The following is an 18,136-nucleotide window of genomic DNA, read 5'->3' as shown; positions in this document are numbered from 1 at the left end:
CCTTATTTTTATTTAACATGGAATAAGATCATTTATCGAAACGACAACCGTAGAAATGTTTTCTAATAAATTAATCAGAGGCTGGTTGTGTGGGGACGTGTACCGGTATCACTGACCTGTTTATATTAACAGTGCATTACCATCATTAGTCCCGAATTAAATCCTAACAAATTGTTAATTTCCCCCCTGTTGTTGTCATTGAAGTAGCTCCCAATTGATAGGTTTTATATAATAATTAGTATCCTTTTTAAAACAACTGTTTCCTATTAGCTACATGTAGGCGCCAAATTCGAGCAGGCGTTCAGACTTCGACTGATGTCTCAAGGCAATGTTATTTATTTTAGTGACTGTTTTTGCACTATACATTATAAACGTGTATTCGATCCTTTGCTCAATTTATGTAGGATATAAATAAGCAGATATTTAGGGCTGGCATTTTTCATGTGGCCCCAGGGCGGCACTGGAGGTAATCCCGGTACTGAGAAAATGTGAACCTGGCCTAGTTTCCCTATTTAATCTAACCTTTGACAGTTCAGCAGGCAGGAGGAACCTTCTCTATTAAATTCCAAAGTAATAGTTAAAATCGATAAACTAAGCATCGTATTAATGAAAATATACCATATTAAAAAAACTTTCCACCTTGTTCAATGTGTTCTAGTAATTTTGATTAAAGATTGAAAATGTTTTCAAAATTCTCTGCTTTTAAATATGTTAATATATTTACCTAAAAAAGTAAAGGCTTTGATAAGTTTGAGACGTCTTGATGTACACATGTTGTCGAGTCAACTGCAGTAAAATAGTGTATGAAAGAACCAATTATCATTTCCATATTGCACGATTCTTAATTATCGTAGGTAATAATTAGCTGTCTTTGTCAAAAATGAAATTTCAGTAGGCAGTTGCTTCCTTTTAAAACGTATAACTATTGGATCTCGAAACTATTAGGGAAAATTTTCAATTAAATATTCTTAAAATTTTATCTATTCATTTGTTAAATTTTCTAGGATTTCTTAAAAAGCTTTCAAACTAGCTCGAGTGTTATGGTAAGTTATATTGTGATTTGTAAAGCTTTACTAAATGAGGTATGAGGTAAAAAAATTATGTTACTGTTTTTGTTTAGTGTAAAATTAGTTTCATTACAGTTTATCATGTCATTAGTGCCATTGAGAGCCAATCTTAGATGGCACTGCCTGAATAACATGCGCTTTGTCACCCTAAGAATATTCATGTTCAGAATAAGATAGTAGGCATCCGCGCCATCTCGTTACTTTTCGTCGACAGTTACTTTTCGAAGTATACCTACTGCTGTGTTGTTGCACCCCATCAAGAGACAAAGGGTTACGGCTATTAGTTTTAATAATTTGTGTGACAGACTGAAGGCTTTATAGTCCATTGGAATGTTACAGTTTAAGGACCGAATAGTTCGAAAAGTTATATAAACATATTTGTAGGCAAAACAATCTGCTACAAATTATGACTTTACAATTTTTTTGTAAGACGCATAGTTTCCGAGATATCGCGAAAAAGGGTTTTCACCTCTTTTTCCAAGATGGCGACCGGGGGACAAGGGTGGCGACTCCACAAACTTGAGGTTAAGCTTCTATTCACTTGTCCCAAAAATAAAATTGAGTCCAAAAAATGCAAACATTTTAATGGACTACTAATCGTTTTTGGAAGGGCGTCACACATTTTTACTGGTGGTAGGACCTCTTGTGAGTCCGCACGGGTAGGTACCACCGTCCTGCCTATTTCTGCCGTGAAGCAGTAATGCGTTTCGATTTGAAGGCTGGGGCAGCCGTTGTAACTATACTGAGACCTTAGAACTTATATCTCAAGGTGTGTGGCGCGTTTAAGTTGTAGATGTCTATGGGTTCCAGTAACCACTTAACACCAGGTGGGCTGTGAGCTCGTCCACACACCTAGGCAATAAAAAAAAAATTTTTTTCGTACAATGTTGTAATAGTTAAAATGGTACCATACCATTGATCGATAATAGTAAATTCGACATTGTGTTAAAACTTGGTCTGAATTATTAAAAAAAGATAACAAATAAAGAGGAGATCATTACAAATAAATAATACCACATTTTTATCGTAGCAACGTTATTGTATTTTCTTTTGAATTGAACCTTTCGTGCTTACACAGTAAACACACGATCTCAACACTTATAAACTAAAAATATTCTATGTGTAAAAATTAGAATAGAGACCACAATCCAAAAACGTTGCTCGAGCAACTTCAGGTTCACAAGGCAAATGTATATTCGATTATTCGAAAGTGCTAATCAAAATGTTGGATATAAACACTTTATTGTTACATATTGTGCTGAGATATTGTGCATAATGCCTTACGTTTTAATATCGAGTGCCTTCTCATCGCAATACATAACTGCCGTCGTGCAAGAATTTTCATTTAATTACTTTGCTTATATTCAAACTGATATACGATTTACATTATTCTAAAATATTGCTATCTTTTCATTTTAGTCCATAATAGTTAATTTGGATATTATCTTATTAGGCTATGTTCGAGTCGCGAATGAACATAATACGTAAGGTGCTATAATAATTTCATTCAAATGAATCATTGAAACAAAATAAAAATGCTCCGACATCGGGTACAATGCTTCGTTAGTAAAGTTACAAAAAAATAATTACTTAATAGGATTAAAATGTTTAATGTAACGTATTATTTAAGTTCGCCGAAAACCATCGACCATTGATTGTGCTTAGTGCGAGTTTTTTAACGTTATCGATAGCGTAAAAGTTAACCCAATTTTGTATGCAGTTAGAACAGCGCCCCTGACGGCAAACGTAGGCAAACGATCCCATTCCATACAAATATGAGCTAACTTTTACGCTATCGAGAACGTTAAAAAACTCGCACTAAGCACACTGATATCTCAGGCCGACCGTATAGACGGAGGACTCCTTTTAAGAATTCGTTGCTGAGCATGCAGTCCTATTACGCATGTACGTAATTTTGAACGCATTAAAACGTTGAGGTTTATTTTGTAACGATAAAGCAAAGACTAGATATCACATGGTTTGAGCTATATTTTATCATCTTCTATGAATTGTATAGTGTAATTATAAATTTGTCAAAATAATTAGTAATTACGATGTACCTTAGACAGCACATTTTAATTGAGTTTAAGTCTTCGACGTTGTAATGCTGTTCGATTCAATATTGTTTGTTACACTTCCGATAAAATTCAGAAATAGAACCTACTCAAACTAGGCACTAAAAGTTGTGCAGCTACGTAATAATAAATGTTGTGTTCAGTGCTCTCCCAGTGTTTGCGATGCAATCGAATCCACTTTAATTTACAATTAAGATTTCTACTAGGTATACCATTTTATGTGTAAGTACATATATCAATGTAGATAAACGAGATAATCATAAACGAGTTTGTAAATGCTCTTCACGATTGATATGCTTGCTGCAGTATTTGACGTAAAATTAAGATTTACTGTACACAGAAAACATTTTCTTAAATTTAAATGAACCTTAAAGTCGGAACAGTTTTTTCTTTGATTCGTACCAAATTATGAAATTAGGCGTATTATCGTGATACGATTGTTTTAACCTTTAATATTTTACAGTTGGTCAGTCAAAAAGTTTGAGCATAATTATAATAATTTATGTTGTATTTAATTACGGTAAATTTTATTGCACATTATTATCGAATCTAATTATTATCTATCCAGTTTAAAAATATCTACCGCAAAAGAAGAATTACTTGCAAATTTTACAAGTAAAATATCCAGTTCGTTGGCTCATAACATTTGAGCTCAGAGAGCTCATTTTCAACCAACTATTTGGCATTAAAAATAAGGGAAACTTCCAGAGGACTTACTTAAAACTGTATTGTGTAAGACAAGGTATTGTAATTTCAGAATTGTTCATAAAATAAAATCCATTTTCAAAACAGTCGAGAACGCAGGCGTACTTATTCCCGCGCGTCACTCCAGTAAGTACATGCACGCGTCAACTACATCTTACCATACCTATCTATCGTTTATGTTAATTACTCAATCTCTTTAAAGCGTACATTTTTAATCTTACTTCTTAAAAGTTCCTTAACATTGATATTCGAATTAAAAGTATTGCCTTCAAAATAATAAGTACAAAAGTGTAACGTGCACTTTAAGGAGTTCTCTAGCACTTTTTTTGATAAATCTACTAACAAACGTAACACTAAACAGTCTTGTGTTTTGACTGGTCAACTATAGTATAGGTGGGATCGCTTCAGGAACCGATAAGAACGTAAATAAGGATTCAGGGAAAAATAACATCGATACATAGAACTTTGTGAGGATTTTAAGAGTGCACGATCATTTAAAAAGCACTTGTACGTATTAATCTCGTGTTCTTATTTATTCGAAAGGTGGAAATTATAAAATGACTAAAAATATAAGTGAAATTAATCAGTACACGTGCTTTAAATCAAATTTATATGATTTTGTAGCTCTACAATACAACAATAATTAAACCAAGTAATAACGTTGAAAAAAACTTAACATTCAATACGAAACTTGTACAGTATAAAACAATTGACTTTAATGATGCAAAGTACACAGGTCATTAACACGCCACGCTAGCAGGAAATGCGGGTACGCATATAAAAAAAGGTAGGCAGCTCGTATGTAGATGCATAATCACATATTATATTATTTCTTATTGAATTCAGTTAGCTAACTGTTGTTCCGGATCATTAAAATTTTCATTATGAAACTATTATCAATTGATTTGTCTTTTGTAGGCTAACGTCAGCGTGCAATGCCTTAAGCGTTTGCAATAAGTTTTTCCATTACAATAATTTATAAAATAAATAAGAATGTAATATAATATCTAAGTTTTTACATATGTACAGTTTTTAAATTATATCTTGAGATGAAAAACTAAAATAAAAATAGTAATAATAATAATATAATAATAAAATTTGTACTTCAAAAATTATAATCCATTATAAAGTAAAAAACAAATCCGATCACATTATCATTCTAAATTATATCTAGGATCTACTTAATGATTATTTTGATTGTATATTTATTTTCGAGCTCTATCAAGTGCGGTCACTCAGGGACGAGGCGCTGTCGTGTCACGATCTGGAGCCCAATCAAAATGTCCCATATCGAATTTGTATATACACACTAAAAGTAATAATAACATTAATATGTTTCGCAAGCGTCCCCCCTCAGTGACCGTCCGCTGTTGAGACTCGTTCATTAAACATTATTCGTAATTTAACGTTAATAACTACAATATAATGTTGGTATGAGCGGTGTCGTGGATGCCTCCCCGCTCATACCTAAAGCGTGTAGGTGCACGCCGCCCGCGCTGCCTGCAGGACTCGCGACCGTACCAACAAACTATACCGGAACCCTATAAATAATCCATGTATATCCCATCCCATCTAACGTAACATCCCAGAGGACAGAGATGAATTATAGTTTCAATTGTTCGTTGTTAAATATTAAGATTATGCGATTCACAATTGATCGATATCAAAATGTTTTTTTTTTTTAATCATAGGCACGTTTCTATAGCACTTCTGTTTATTCAAACAAGGGTAAACCTAAATACCTATACTAAGATTTTAGGCACGGTTTTAGTTTTAATGAGGAGGACGTACGAGTACCTATGTATATGGTCATTTAAAACATACTGGATCACTAAATTGTTTACAGACTTTCAGATGTAAAAAGTTGTACAACATTATAATTGACATTCATTCGTAGATAGAGCATTCAACTATCGGTTAAGGCGAGCAGGCAACGTGGACGTAACGTCACTGCATCCACTTTTAAACATACGTTAAGTATTAAAGTCAAAGTCGATTTACGACTCACCTGTCGGTCCTAAACTATTTAAAAATTATGGCCACTAGGATCGTAGCGACCGTGGTGGGATGCATCAACCTTTAAACTGAGTACGCATGAAATCGTGGCTAATTCACGATTGTCCTACTCTCGGAGCGCGTCGAACGATTTACATCTTGCTGAATGTGTTCGAGGACGAAGCGCCTAACATCCGTATTTGTAAATCAGTGGAAATATTCGTTTCGATTTCTAGCGATTAACATGCGTCAGTTAAAATGTGATACGGTGGGAAGCAGCAGAGCCGGTGGCGATCAGCAGACGGTCTCAGCGGGTGCGGGCGCGGGCGCGGGAGCGGGCGCGACCAGCGAGCCCAGGGGCGACAGTGGCTCCGGTGAGCGCCGACGCAACGCCTGGCGCTTGCGGAACTCCAGGAACTCTTCTTTCATGGCTCGAACACGTGCTTCTACATCGTCCCGCGTTGGTCGAGCACGTGTGCGCTCCGGAGTCGAAGGAGTAGGGGTGCGAGTCGCGCGGTCCCACTCATAGTGCACGTCCACCGAGCCCGCATCCCCTGCCTCACCTGAGCATGGCCGAGGCGGGGGCGCCGGTGGTGGAGGTCGGTACGGCGGTGGTCGCCATTCCGCCAGGCTGCCGGTCCGACTGCTCCGGTTCTGCTGAGTTGAAGACGCGTTTTTGCTTCCAAACCCACTGGACGACGATCGACTCTCGGGAGAAGCTTCGTGTGGAGGTGGAGGCGCGTCTACGACCGTGCGAGGCCTGGCGTGTCTCGATTGCGGCCGGGCCCTCGGCCGCCCAAGTCCACCGATGACGCCACGAATAGGCTCACCGCTTTGCCGAATGGATCGCAGACGGAAAGGCGACGGAGGGGTCGGAAACGATCCGTCAGCTGAGCTCGGAAACGGGACCGAACTGAGGTCGGAAACGTGAAGAGGCGACCAGGGCGTCCAGGCCGCCGCCCAAGGAGGCCAGGGCGGCCACCGCGGCCAGTGCATTGCCAGCGCCGGCGACGAGGCACGAAACATAGGTGGTGCGGCAGAAGGGCGAAGAGGAGCGCGTAGACGCGGCAAGAATCCACCGTCATCGGAGGACGAGGGTGCGAGGGAGGGAGCGACGGAGGGCGCGAGGGAGGGAGCGGGGGACGCAGAGGGCGCCGACACCTGCGCCTGCATCCAGTACGGCACCTCACCTCCGCATCGCGACGCCGGCCATACCCAATTCGCAGTAAACCGCAAACACTGCACTAAACTCGATATTCCGCGTTCACTAAATCTGTAATAAAGTAAAGCACATTTGTAGCTTTTGTTTTCAGGGCTGGCTTTGTAACAAGGAGTACTGTAAGTCGCATTGTTCTTATTACGTTGCGAGGCACGTGTTGTGATCTACTTAACACTGGATGGAACGGGGCTTAACTGTCCATACAGCAATTTTTTTAATAAGAATGTCTGTTTCATTCATGTTTCATTTTAATGACATAATTTTTTACCTTTATCATGCAAGTATGTAACCAGATGGACATTGAACACATAAAAATCATCGGATTAAGTTTCCAATGATTGAAGTAAACATTGCACATGCCGTTATTGTCGTATATATATATATTTTAGGTGACAACGTTTGAGAAGCGACGCTGTTTGTACCGTAACTACCTATTTGTACCTAAACATTCAATCTGAAGTTAGGCAAAAGAAAAAAAAACCTACCTGATTTCCTGCGAAGTCAGCAGCATGTGCAAGATTAATAAGTTTACATTATAATCTATATATATAAATAAAATTGGAGTGTCTGTTTGTAATATTGAAATAGCCTCTTTTTACTACAGGCATATGAATATATATACGGTACATACACCAAAATAACATTTTTTACAATTTTTGTCAGTTTGTCTGTCTGTTTGTTTGTTCCGGCTAATCTGTGGAACGGCTGGACCGATTTTGACGGGACTTTTACTGATAGGTAGCTGATGATGTAAGGAGTAACTTAGGCTACTTTATTTTAGGCTATTTTCACCCCGCTGCTTCACTCGCGGTACGATAATAACCGCGGGTAACATCGCGGGACTCAGCTATCAATAATAAAATTTAATGTTTCCGAAGGCGGGTCGCTAGTAGACAATATAAATAGACGTTTGTTATTTATTTTCTGAATAAAGCGACTTACTTTTTAAAAGGCACTTGAGTGCTGTCAGCTGCGCGGAGGTCTGTGAGTCGCGCCGCTACCATGTTGTATGCTGTAATCGTATAATTTCTGTGCATTAACGCGGTGTAGAGCTCGGTCCGTGGTTTCGCCGGAGAACGCGGCCGCCGCCCGCCACCCGACACCCGATCCTTATACATCCATCACCACCACCCACCATATTGTCAACTCTAAGCCTTCATGCACTCAAAAATATCAATGTAATATGTAAAATGATGATACATGTGATATCCGAAGTGCAGGTGTCCGGTCGTCATGACAAAAAAAAAACACGTGAGTATTACTTTCAAAGTTTCTATATGTAGTTCAGATAAAGTTTTATTGTTGATTTAAAAACCGACGTGCAATGAATATATGTTAGGTTAAAATAATTCGGAAGCAAAACGAATGTAGAAAAAAATGTCTTAATAAATTTGTTTGTATGTTGTCTTTTGTTTTACAATATTGTTTTTCATTTATTTTTCAGTGCATTCATCAATATGACAGTAAAATAGCAGATGAAGTGGTGATGTGAAAATACACAGCATTAAAATGTATTATGAGAACAGAAACTTATCCGTATTTGTTTAAAAAGGATTGTAATTGGGCTATTATATCAATAAATGTTATTAATATTTTAAGGATATTTTCCAAATAAACTTAAACTAAGCAGAAATCTTCAACCAGAACAGCATGCGAGCGCGTTGGAAAATAAAATAAACATGCAAGCTATTTTTCCTAAGCTTTTTACGTCATGACGTTTTGTGCACAATGTTTAAAAAAAACATATATTTATATTTGAAAATATTATTTCATTTGTACACAGAATATATACTTAAATTTAAACATGAACACAAAACGACAATGACCAAGTATATACTACAGGATTATATGAAAAGCTGTTATGCTTTGTCATCGACAATATGGTAAGGTATAGCCTCTGGTAACTACATTGAGGAATTAAGTTGCAATATAGTCAGGACTGTTTCTTGAATTTTATGTTCGCTACGTGCAGCATTTATTTTGATGTGTGTCGTAAATATCTTATTATATCCATGTAGATTTAATCTTGAATTCTTTGATTATAAACAAAAAATTTCTGATATGTACTGAGGATACAAAAAACACTCTACAAGGTTTAAATCTTTAAACAAACAGTTCAAATGTTATTATTATTTATTTATCGAACAAGCTAGTTCTTTTACAGATCGTAACATTTAGTTTTAAGGTTGGGGCATTTTTGATTGAAATATCTTCAAACTTGACAGAAAAAATTTTCAAACATTACTATTGTTTTATCGTTCGATATGTACTGTAGTATCCACATTTACGGCCTCGTCTTCAATTTTAAATGATATTGTATGTAAAATGCATCAATTTATCTAGCTTTTTTTATTTTTTTTATTTACATTTTTTTTTAATTAAAGAAACAGTCCGTGAATGGGAAATGTCCGGGACGGGCGAGCGGCCGCCGCGCGTGTTGGCCTCACCTTTCTCCTGCTTACGCCGTTTACGCTTGTTACATATCTTGACGGCACACACGGACAGTATGATGGCGACGATGAAGAACAGAATCCCACCCACGACACCAGCCGTGATCGCTTTGTGCTTCACGCGCGCCGGCACCGGGAACCTCACTTCGTCCGAACTCTCGTAGCTGGTCGCCGAGTTCGCGAGTACTCGAAAATAATAAGTACGCCCGCCGACTAAGTTCTTAACTGGAATGCGAGACACAACGGGTCAGTGCTTAAAATTACACCCACACTGTGCCTTATTAATGACGATTTTTATCCTCCTTTTGAAACATGTAATTTCATAGTTTTTGTTATTGATTCATGATAATATGCTCATTATTTTCATTAAAACTCAACCTACTTACTTTAAAATACCGCGGGTAAAAATGAATCGCTCCCGAACACGAAGACACGATATTGGTGCCGATTTCGGGTTAGATAAGAAGCAGAGAGTCATTCAAAAAATATATGTTATTATGCGTTTATGTGTGTACGCAATATAATAGATTTACCATAAGCAGCGCGAAGGTTCCACCTTCCTTTAAGATTGCGTGTTTCAATAAATATGAAAGTAATTTTGTTCCTAGCGAAGCGAGACGAGATTGGGGGCGGGTAGCTGGTCGTCACTTTAGAAAAACGTTCTAGGAACCTTTTTTTCCCTACCTAAGCTGATGGTCTAGGAGATCATATCAGCGTTACTGGGCTAGTAGGTGAGCTCACGGGGCTCAAACCTGATGATGTTGCTAACACGAATTCTAGCAAGACCCTGCTTCTGGTTCGCAGAATCTACCATCGGATCGGAAACGCGACCCACTGAGGAGATCCGGCGAGAAACTCAGTGGGCTGTGTCTCTGGGTTAATTGACTCGTCGAGCCCTTCGCCGCAAGCGACGGGTTCGACGAGAACAATGACCGGAGGAAGTCAATGAAGCCGCCGCTCACAACAACATACATGATAATAACAAAGTTCTCACCTAAATAACTGGTCTCTTCAGGTCGTATCTGGCCCCTGTTGAGGGTCTTCCACTGCGCGTCAGTGCGGTACTTGATGGTGTAGTACTGAACAAGCTGCGCACGTTCTAAAGGTCCTTGCCAAGTTATTAAGAATCCATTATGAACCTCTGTCACTGTCAGATTCCGTGGGGGACCTGGTTTCGGGCCTTAAAAAATGAATAAAAAATTGATAACCTTTTCTAATGTTATACAAACAGGTAAAATTTTATCTAGACGAGAAAGCTTATTATAGTTGAATTTCAGTTGGTAGATGATTTGTAGATGTGTACATAATTATTGGAAATTACAGGAAACGGGACTGTTGAAATGTTTAAAAATAACGAAAATTTAAGCAAATACAAATATAACAGCTTTACAACTTTACAGCAACTACGATATTACTGATTAGTTCAGATGCTAGCAATGTTAGTAAGATTAAAGCTTAAAACGTCTCACATAAATAAATAAAAATACTTTAAAAATAAATACGAAGCTACATAGAATTAATGTGTTACGTAAATAGTATTGTACCGGAGCCTTCAGGTGCGTTCTGAAATATCTTTTCGTCGATAGGACCAGCGGCGGTCGTGGGTACCTTTGGCTTGGCACCTACATCTATAAAATACAAGCTTTTGTTAATCCCAAACACCACAAAACAAACACTGTCCGATTAGGTTAATAATATTCATAAATAAATGTTAGTATACCAAAAGTTATATTAACTGCAAATAAATTTGTGCAATTATAATCGTTCACTCACCGAGCGTTCTTATTGTAATTGCTTTACTCATCATTCCTTCGCCTATAGTATTCTTGCTATTTACTTGAAACTCGTATGTTGTCCCAGGTTGTAGACGGTTAATTGTTACCTAAGAAATTTAAAAATAAATTTAATGCTAGAATCCTGGCTCAAACATGAGGCTAAGGCGTTTAGCGTTCGATTTATCGAGTGATCTGAGTTTGTTTCAAATCGTATTGCAAAGTACCAATCTCTTGCGATTGAATGAATGAATGAAAAAATCACTCAGCTCATGTCCACAAATGAAGCACACGAAGATAGAATAACATTTTATTAATTTGGGTAGTTACCATGTAGGCAAGCGTACTATGTATCCATGCTATTTTAGCCTAGAAACATGTTCTGTGATTAGCGATTTAATATGGAGGGTCGTTTGAGGTGGTAGATGGTGGTTACTTTTTTAACAAAACGACCTACGTGGAAGAGACTGACCAGATCCGCACTACCTTCGACACCACAGTTCACGATGCTCTACACTCGGCGGCAGATAGAGGCAAATAGCGTGGAATGGTCCGTAATAAACTCTTGTTGCGAGGAGGTGGTCACGACCCTCAGTATTGAGGAAACCGAAGCAAGAAGAAGAAAAGGAAGAGACCCGCTCACTGCTATTGATACCAGATAATGAAATAAAAAAATAGATTAATTCATTATGTCTTTTTTTGTATCTATGTTAACTTACAGATGTAGCACCAGGGGGCGTCACGGGAACTTTGGTCCACTCAGAAAATCCAGCTTCCCTGTACCATATCGTATAGTCCTGTTTGTAGTCAGGACCTCCGGCGTATCCTGGTTGCCACCGCAAAGTAACTTGGAACTCAGTAGCTGTTCCAGACACATTGTACGGAGCATGGGGTTGCGTGCCTTCTATCACTAACTGCGTGTCCGCTACGATTGTTGCCACCTACAACGACATTGCCAACAAATCGCTTAAATTCTACTACTAAAAAAATTATTACTGGTGGTAGGACCTCTTATGAGTCCGCGCGAGTACCACCACCCTGTCTATTTCTGCCGTGAAGCAGTAATGCATTTCGGTTTGAAGGGTGGGGCAGCCGTTGTAACTATACTTGAGACCTTAGAACTTATATCTCAAGGTGGGTGGCGTATTTACGTTGTCGATGTCTATGGGCTCCAGTAACCACTTTACGCCAGGTGGGTTAGTCCACCCATCTAAGCTGTAAAAAAAATCGTTTTTATTTATTAATATTACTTTGTTAATAGTGGCGAAGTTGAAAATCTATGGAATAAGATAAATTCATATAAAACTTTTAGAGCCGTTGACCATCTAGTAATAATTTTGTTTTTTAATTTTTGTGAAATTTTATGGGCAACTTATGCCTGAAATAAACCCATTTTATTTCATTTCGTTAACACTGACCTCATTGGACGCGACACATTGGTAGATACCAAAGTCTTGTCGGCGCAGTGTATCGATGGTGATGTTTCCGCCCACAGCTCGGACTCTGTTCTTCTGAAGCGGTAGACCGTCACGCCGCCGCCACGTCACGCTCGGTCGCTGTGTGCCTTCAGACTCTTGTGCTTCGCAGTGCATCTCTACAGATTCACCCACCTAAATAAAAAAAAGATATGCAGCGCATAGTAAGAGTGCTGATAGTTAGTATACTGTGGCGATAAAATAGGAACAGCAATTAGGTTCGAAGACACGAAATAATCGTTGTATTGCATACACCATTCTCGTTTTGGTGCCTAAGTATATTAGATGGGCTGTGAGCTAGTGTGTTTATTACATTAACATTTTAAAAACGATTTTCCGCGTTGCGGGACTCGAAAATTATGGTAAATGATTTATAATTATTATAATTGAAAAAAAATTGAACTGATATTTCAGTCAAGGAAATGTTTTGAATGTTCAAATTTAATCGAGTAAATGTACCTTTTTTTATTTACTAACCTTCCTCTGATATAATGGTTCGGGTTCCACTGTGAACACCGGTGGTTTCCGAACTAGAACTTCCATTGGACCTGCGAAATACATAAAGTATCTAACGTTAAAAACATTTCAAGAAGAATTCGTAACATAAACAGCTTTCATTGAATAGGTTTCCTTATCCCTATTCTACCAGTGGTGTAGCGAGCTTAGCACGCGCCCGGGGCACAATACCTTTTTAATTTTAACCTTTTTAATCTATTATAATAAAAATAAAAATTATCCAGCAATTTTTTTGTTTTGCGGACCATTTGGCCCCCCTTTGGGAGCAGCGCCCGGGGCATGATGCTCCCCCTTGTCCCCCCTCGCTACGCCACTGTATTCTATATCTAATTTACTTACCAGAAGAACCTTGGGTTCCTTGAGCGTTATAAGGAGTGCAAGTGTACCGGCCCTGGTGATTTTGGTTAACTCTGGTAAATAACAATGATCCGTTGTTCATTATAACAATGTCCTTCGTTTGATAAGGCTCCAATAATCTCTTGTCTTTTGTCCAAGTAACGTACTGCAGAGGTGGATTGGCTTTTATGTAACATTGAACCACTCCGGCCAAACGGAAGGGCAAATACTGAACTGTGGGTGTAAAGGTTACTTTCGCCGGATCTGAGAACAAATAGCATTGTTTATTTGAAAAATTCTTATTAATATTAATGTGTTTTTGTAGTATAGTTTTATTTTGTGACTAGCTTTTGCCCGCGACTTCTTCTGCGTGGAATAGTTACTTTGGCATACCGCTATATTTTACCCCCCACTTCATTTACGTAGAAAGTGAAAATATTTTGAAACATTCTTTATTAGTGCTCCACTGTATTGGTCTTACCGTGATGTTGTATAGCCTATATATAGCCTTCCTCAATAAATGAGCTATCTAACACTGAAATAATTTTTCAAATCGGACCAGTAGTTCCTGAGATTAGCGCGTTCAAACAAACAAACTCCTCAGCTTTATAATATTATGAGTATAGATTGGAAACTGATGTGCTTACATTCAACATTAAGGTAGGCCGATGCGCTTTGTGGGTCTCCGATGCCATTAGAAACTTCACACAAATACTGTCCGGAGTCGTCAGCAGCTACAGGGTTAATGACAAGAGCTCCGTCTCTGCGTATGGTGACTCTTGTTTCCAAGGCCGCCACCTCGGCCACAGGTGCACCCTCACGAAACCACTTCACAGTCACATTTCCGGGCAGAGCCTTCGCTTCACACGAAAACTGGACTTTCTCTCCTTCCAGTTTAGTTTGATTTGTCGGTGGCATCTGTTGTCAAATAAATACATTAAACATAACAAATCGTTGAAATGCAATTTAAATACTAATATTTGTAATTAAACTTACGGTTATGACAGCTCCACCAGCGATAATGACACGTGCCGTGTGAGATACCTGACCTTCTCCATTCCGCGCTATACACGTGTAATCACCTATGTCTTCGTGTCGAATGTTACTAATTCGCAGTTCGGTTCCATCGTTAAATATACCTACAGTACCGGATGGTTCGACGGGGTTTGCATCTTTATACCATAGTATTTCAGGAGTTGGTGTTCCCTCTGCTTGGCAGTTGAGTATAATCGCATCGCCTATGAATACAATTCGCGTATTGTTAAGTTATTTTTAAATGGAATTGTAATTATTATTGTTGTTAATAATAATAATGTACCTAAATTAACGTATATAATGTCTTCCGGTGTGATGGAGAAGCGAGGTGGCGCGTGCACGTCCAAGTGGAACCATGTACCATTCTTATGCTGGTTTGGTGATCGGTTGAGAAAAACCACTTTACACTCGTACCAACCCTAGAAAAAAAAAACCCAGATGAAGTAGACATTTAAAAAACATTTGATGGGTTTTCTTTTCTTCTTCTTAGTCGAATACTTCATTGCTGAAGGTCGTGTCCCTGAAAGCCCTTCGTGGCTCTTTGTACCATCAGCTTCCATTTGCTTCGGTTTTCGGCTTCTCTCAGGGCGTTCGCAACAGAGAGTCCAGTGAGCGCAGTTATCTGATCCGACCAATGGTTTGGTGGCCGGCCGGCGGGTCTTTTCCCTTCTATGTGGTCGTCGTGGCCTAACGGATAAGACGTCCGGTGCATTCGTGTTGAAGCGATGTACCGGTGTTCGAATCCCGCAGGCGGGTACCAATTTTTCTAATGAAATACGTACTCAACAAATGTTCACGATTGACTTCCACGGTGAAGGAATAACATCGTGTAATAAAAATGAAACCCGCAAAATTATAATTTGCGTAATTACTGGTGGTAGGACCTCTTGTGAGTCCGCACGGGTAGGTACCACCGCCCCGCTTATTTCTGCCGTGAAGCAGTAATGCGTTTCGGTTTGAAGGGTGGGGCAGCCGTTGTGACTATACTGAGACCTTAGAACTATATCTCAAGGTGTGTGGCGCATTTACGTTGTAGATGTCTATGGGCTCCAGTAACCACTTAACATCAGGTGGGTTGTGAGCTCGTCCACACAGCTAAGCAATAAAAAAAAAAAAAAAAAAAACTACCTTGCTCACCACAATAAATCTTTCAAGGTTGTCTGGTGGCCGCCAAGCAATGTGACCAAAGTAACTAAGAACCTTCCTCTTAGCAAATCATCGACAGTCTCGTTTCTATACGGGTTTTCTTTTATGCTCTTGTAATTATTACCTGATCCGATTCTCGAATGTTGGTGAGGTTGAGGCTTGCGGCGCCGTACGGTGAGTCGGTTGCGACGCGGGACACTCTGCCTTCGTAGCCCTCCCCGCTATGCGTCGGATAGCTCTCGTACCAGATGTAGATCGGGATGTCCTGTCCCTACGCACGCCCAAAACAACGATTAATCACCGAGCCGAGATCGGTGCTAATTTTAACGACTACCACTTAACTAAACACCAATCGGTCAGAGCATTGGTCGTTTCGCTACTTCTACCAATAAATTCTAGTTCTGTTCTCGTTCTGGCGTATACCGAGTAACAGAATATACAGTGTACCGCCACAACAGATGTATCTTGTACTAGCTCAAGTTAATAATTATAGAGCACTAGAAAATCTAAAACTGTATCTGCTCCTCGCTGTTACAAGATACTATCATCATTTAATTATTATATTAACTTAATACGCACAAAACATTCATGCACACCGATAACAATATAAACGAAAAGAAAAATAAACGGTTATGGCGTTGTGATTTTAACACTTTACCCTCAGTTAGTACGTAATTATTTATTTTTGGCATATTATTAGAGAGGTAACACATCGTTTTCACTTATTACATTAAATGCTTGCTTTACTTGACAAATTAAAATTTGATATCATGCAAAATTAAATTAAAGCATAAATAAATACTACATCATGCTAATAAAGTATATACGCTTAACACACCTAAAATACGACATACATCTAGCTCGATCTACAAGTTGGCGAGAGAGCGTGGGGGAAGCCCACAGCCACAGGAAGAGAGAAACAGACAGATCCGCCGCCAGTACGCGAGGAGGTGCGCGAGCCCCGTGTCAGCCGTGTAAGCGGTTGTGCTTCCGATGCAATCTCAATAATTTACAAAGTGCGCCAAGAAATTATAAGTAAGACAAAAATCGTATCATCCATGTAAAGTGACAGTGTAAGTGTATGTTCGTCATCTAACGGAGATCTGCTGCTCTCTCGGACTCGTTATGAAGGCCTTTGTAACTGTGGTGTAGAGAGTGGGACCAGTCGCGCAGTCGACGAGCGCGGTACGCACACGAGCCATTACGCAGAAGAGGCAGATAACATAAAATGCGTGCGAGAGGCAGTCGAGGGTCGAGGGCGGCGGGGCTTCGCCCCCGGCCCGCGGTGCCCGCGCGTTACCACTACCGCGGGACAAAACGAGGTGTCGTTGTCGACAACACCACGAGATATACTTTACAGTCAGCAGGCGCGTCGCGGAGACGAGCCATCCTCTATTGAACAGAAATACACACACGGTAGATGAGCAGCGTTGTATTGTAAAGAGTGGAGTGTGGGCCGTCGTACCGTTTCGCCTACCTTCTTCTCCCACTGCAACACGTACGGCACCGGGATATCTTCGGGAAAATCCACCTGACAGTTGAACACGACACTTTCACCGAGGATAGCCGTGATGTGCACGGCATCTTGGTGGTCTTGATGGCAGGTCACTATAACATGTGTTTAATTAATTTTTGGTTTAACATTTTTATAAACGTCATAATTCCTTGGAACATTCTAGATTTGAGTGTTCTTGGTAGATAGTACATATTACCTGGTAGATTGACAAGCAGCAGGAGGAGCAAGCCGGCGGCGATGTGCGGCGGTTGCACGGCGCGCCAGCCCATGCCTGCGCTCCCATGTCACGGCCGCGCACGGCGACTCATTGTTGATGGATCATCTGGAACCATCACAATATTCTTGGATTTTGACGTTATAGTTTTTTTACTTTACGTCTATGTGTTTTGGATCAATATGAAATAAAGACCAGAGCAAGTATAGGAGCAGTTGGTTATCGGGAGCACTTATCCCTCTATCTGTTAAAGCCTTTTTCTCTCAGAAAAGGGGGCATTCCCGGGGGTAAAGTTCATCAGAATAAACCAACTTTAAGCCAAATTCGAGGGTTATAAGATTACAACTAGAACACGGCTAGTATTTAGCTTCAATTATATCAGAGACGTTGTTTTGCAATCATGATTGTGTCCTATTTAATATCCGGCGTTGTCAATTTTTCGAAAATATTTTTTAATTTTCGTTAATTATTCAATCAATTTTTATTTACCATAATTTGTCCATTTTTTGTGAACTTTGTATGCAATGTCCAAGTTATAAGTTATAAGTAATCTCAAGTTCTACGAAAAAGGTGTAACCTCCCTATACTACTTTGTCTTAATCCATTTTCTTTTGC

At 39.4% G+C, this 18,136-nt stretch overlaps 1 protein-coding gene across 4 annotated transcripts in view; it reads right to left on the bottom strand.

Annotated features, from left to right (window-relative positions):
* Positions 1-2,085: 2,085 nt before the first annotated feature.
* tutl (immunoglobulin superfamily member turtle) overlaps positions 2,086-18,136 on the bottom strand; it is a 69,926-nt gene continuing 53,875 nt past the window's right edge. Inside the window, exons 3-19 of one of the 4 annotated variants that reach the window (XM_089731970.1) lie at positions 17,504-17,629; positions 17,269-17,399; positions 17,145-17,183; positions 15,916-16,062; positions 14,929-15,064; positions 14,607-14,848; positions 14,258-14,528; positions 13,614-13,874; positions 13,236-13,306; positions 12,702-12,893; positions 12,003-12,224; positions 11,285-11,393; positions 11,056-11,139; positions 10,506-10,691; positions 9,509-9,736; positions 8,004-8,073; positions 2,086-7,115 (exon numbers count right to left, since the gene is read on the bottom strand). In XM_089731970.1, the coding sequence (XP_089588096.1) occupies positions 6,137-7,115; positions 8,004-8,073; positions 9,509-9,736; positions 10,506-10,691; positions 11,056-11,139; positions 11,285-11,393; positions 12,003-12,224; positions 12,702-12,893; positions 13,236-13,306; positions 13,614-13,874; positions 14,258-14,528; positions 14,607-14,848; positions 14,929-15,064; positions 15,916-16,062; positions 17,145-17,183; positions 17,269-17,399; positions 17,504-17,576 (3,441 nt within the window). In that variant the 5' untranslated portion in view covers positions 17,577-17,629 and the 3' untranslated portion in view covers positions 2,086-6,136. Of the gene's footprint in view, positions 7,116-7,587; positions 8,091-9,508; positions 9,737-10,505; positions 10,692-11,055; positions 11,140-11,284; positions 11,394-12,002; positions 12,225-12,701; positions 12,894-13,235; positions 13,307-13,613; positions 13,875-14,257; positions 14,529-14,606; positions 14,849-14,928; positions 15,065-15,915; positions 16,063-17,144; positions 17,184-17,256; positions 17,400-17,503; positions 17,630-18,136 lie in introns of those variants that run through there. The other 3 variants (XM_089731972.1, XM_089731971.1, XM_089731973.1) reach the window with 3 other exon arrangements.

This window comes from Bombyx mandarina, chromosome 12 (assembly GCF_030267445.1).
Source record: "Bombyx mandarina strain Sakado chromosome 12, ASM3026744v2".
Classification (NCBI taxonomy): domain Eukaryota; kingdom Metazoa; phylum Arthropoda; class Insecta; order Lepidoptera; family Bombycidae; genus Bombyx; species Bombyx mandarina.
This window is presented reverse-complemented; position numbering and strand designations above follow the sequence as displayed.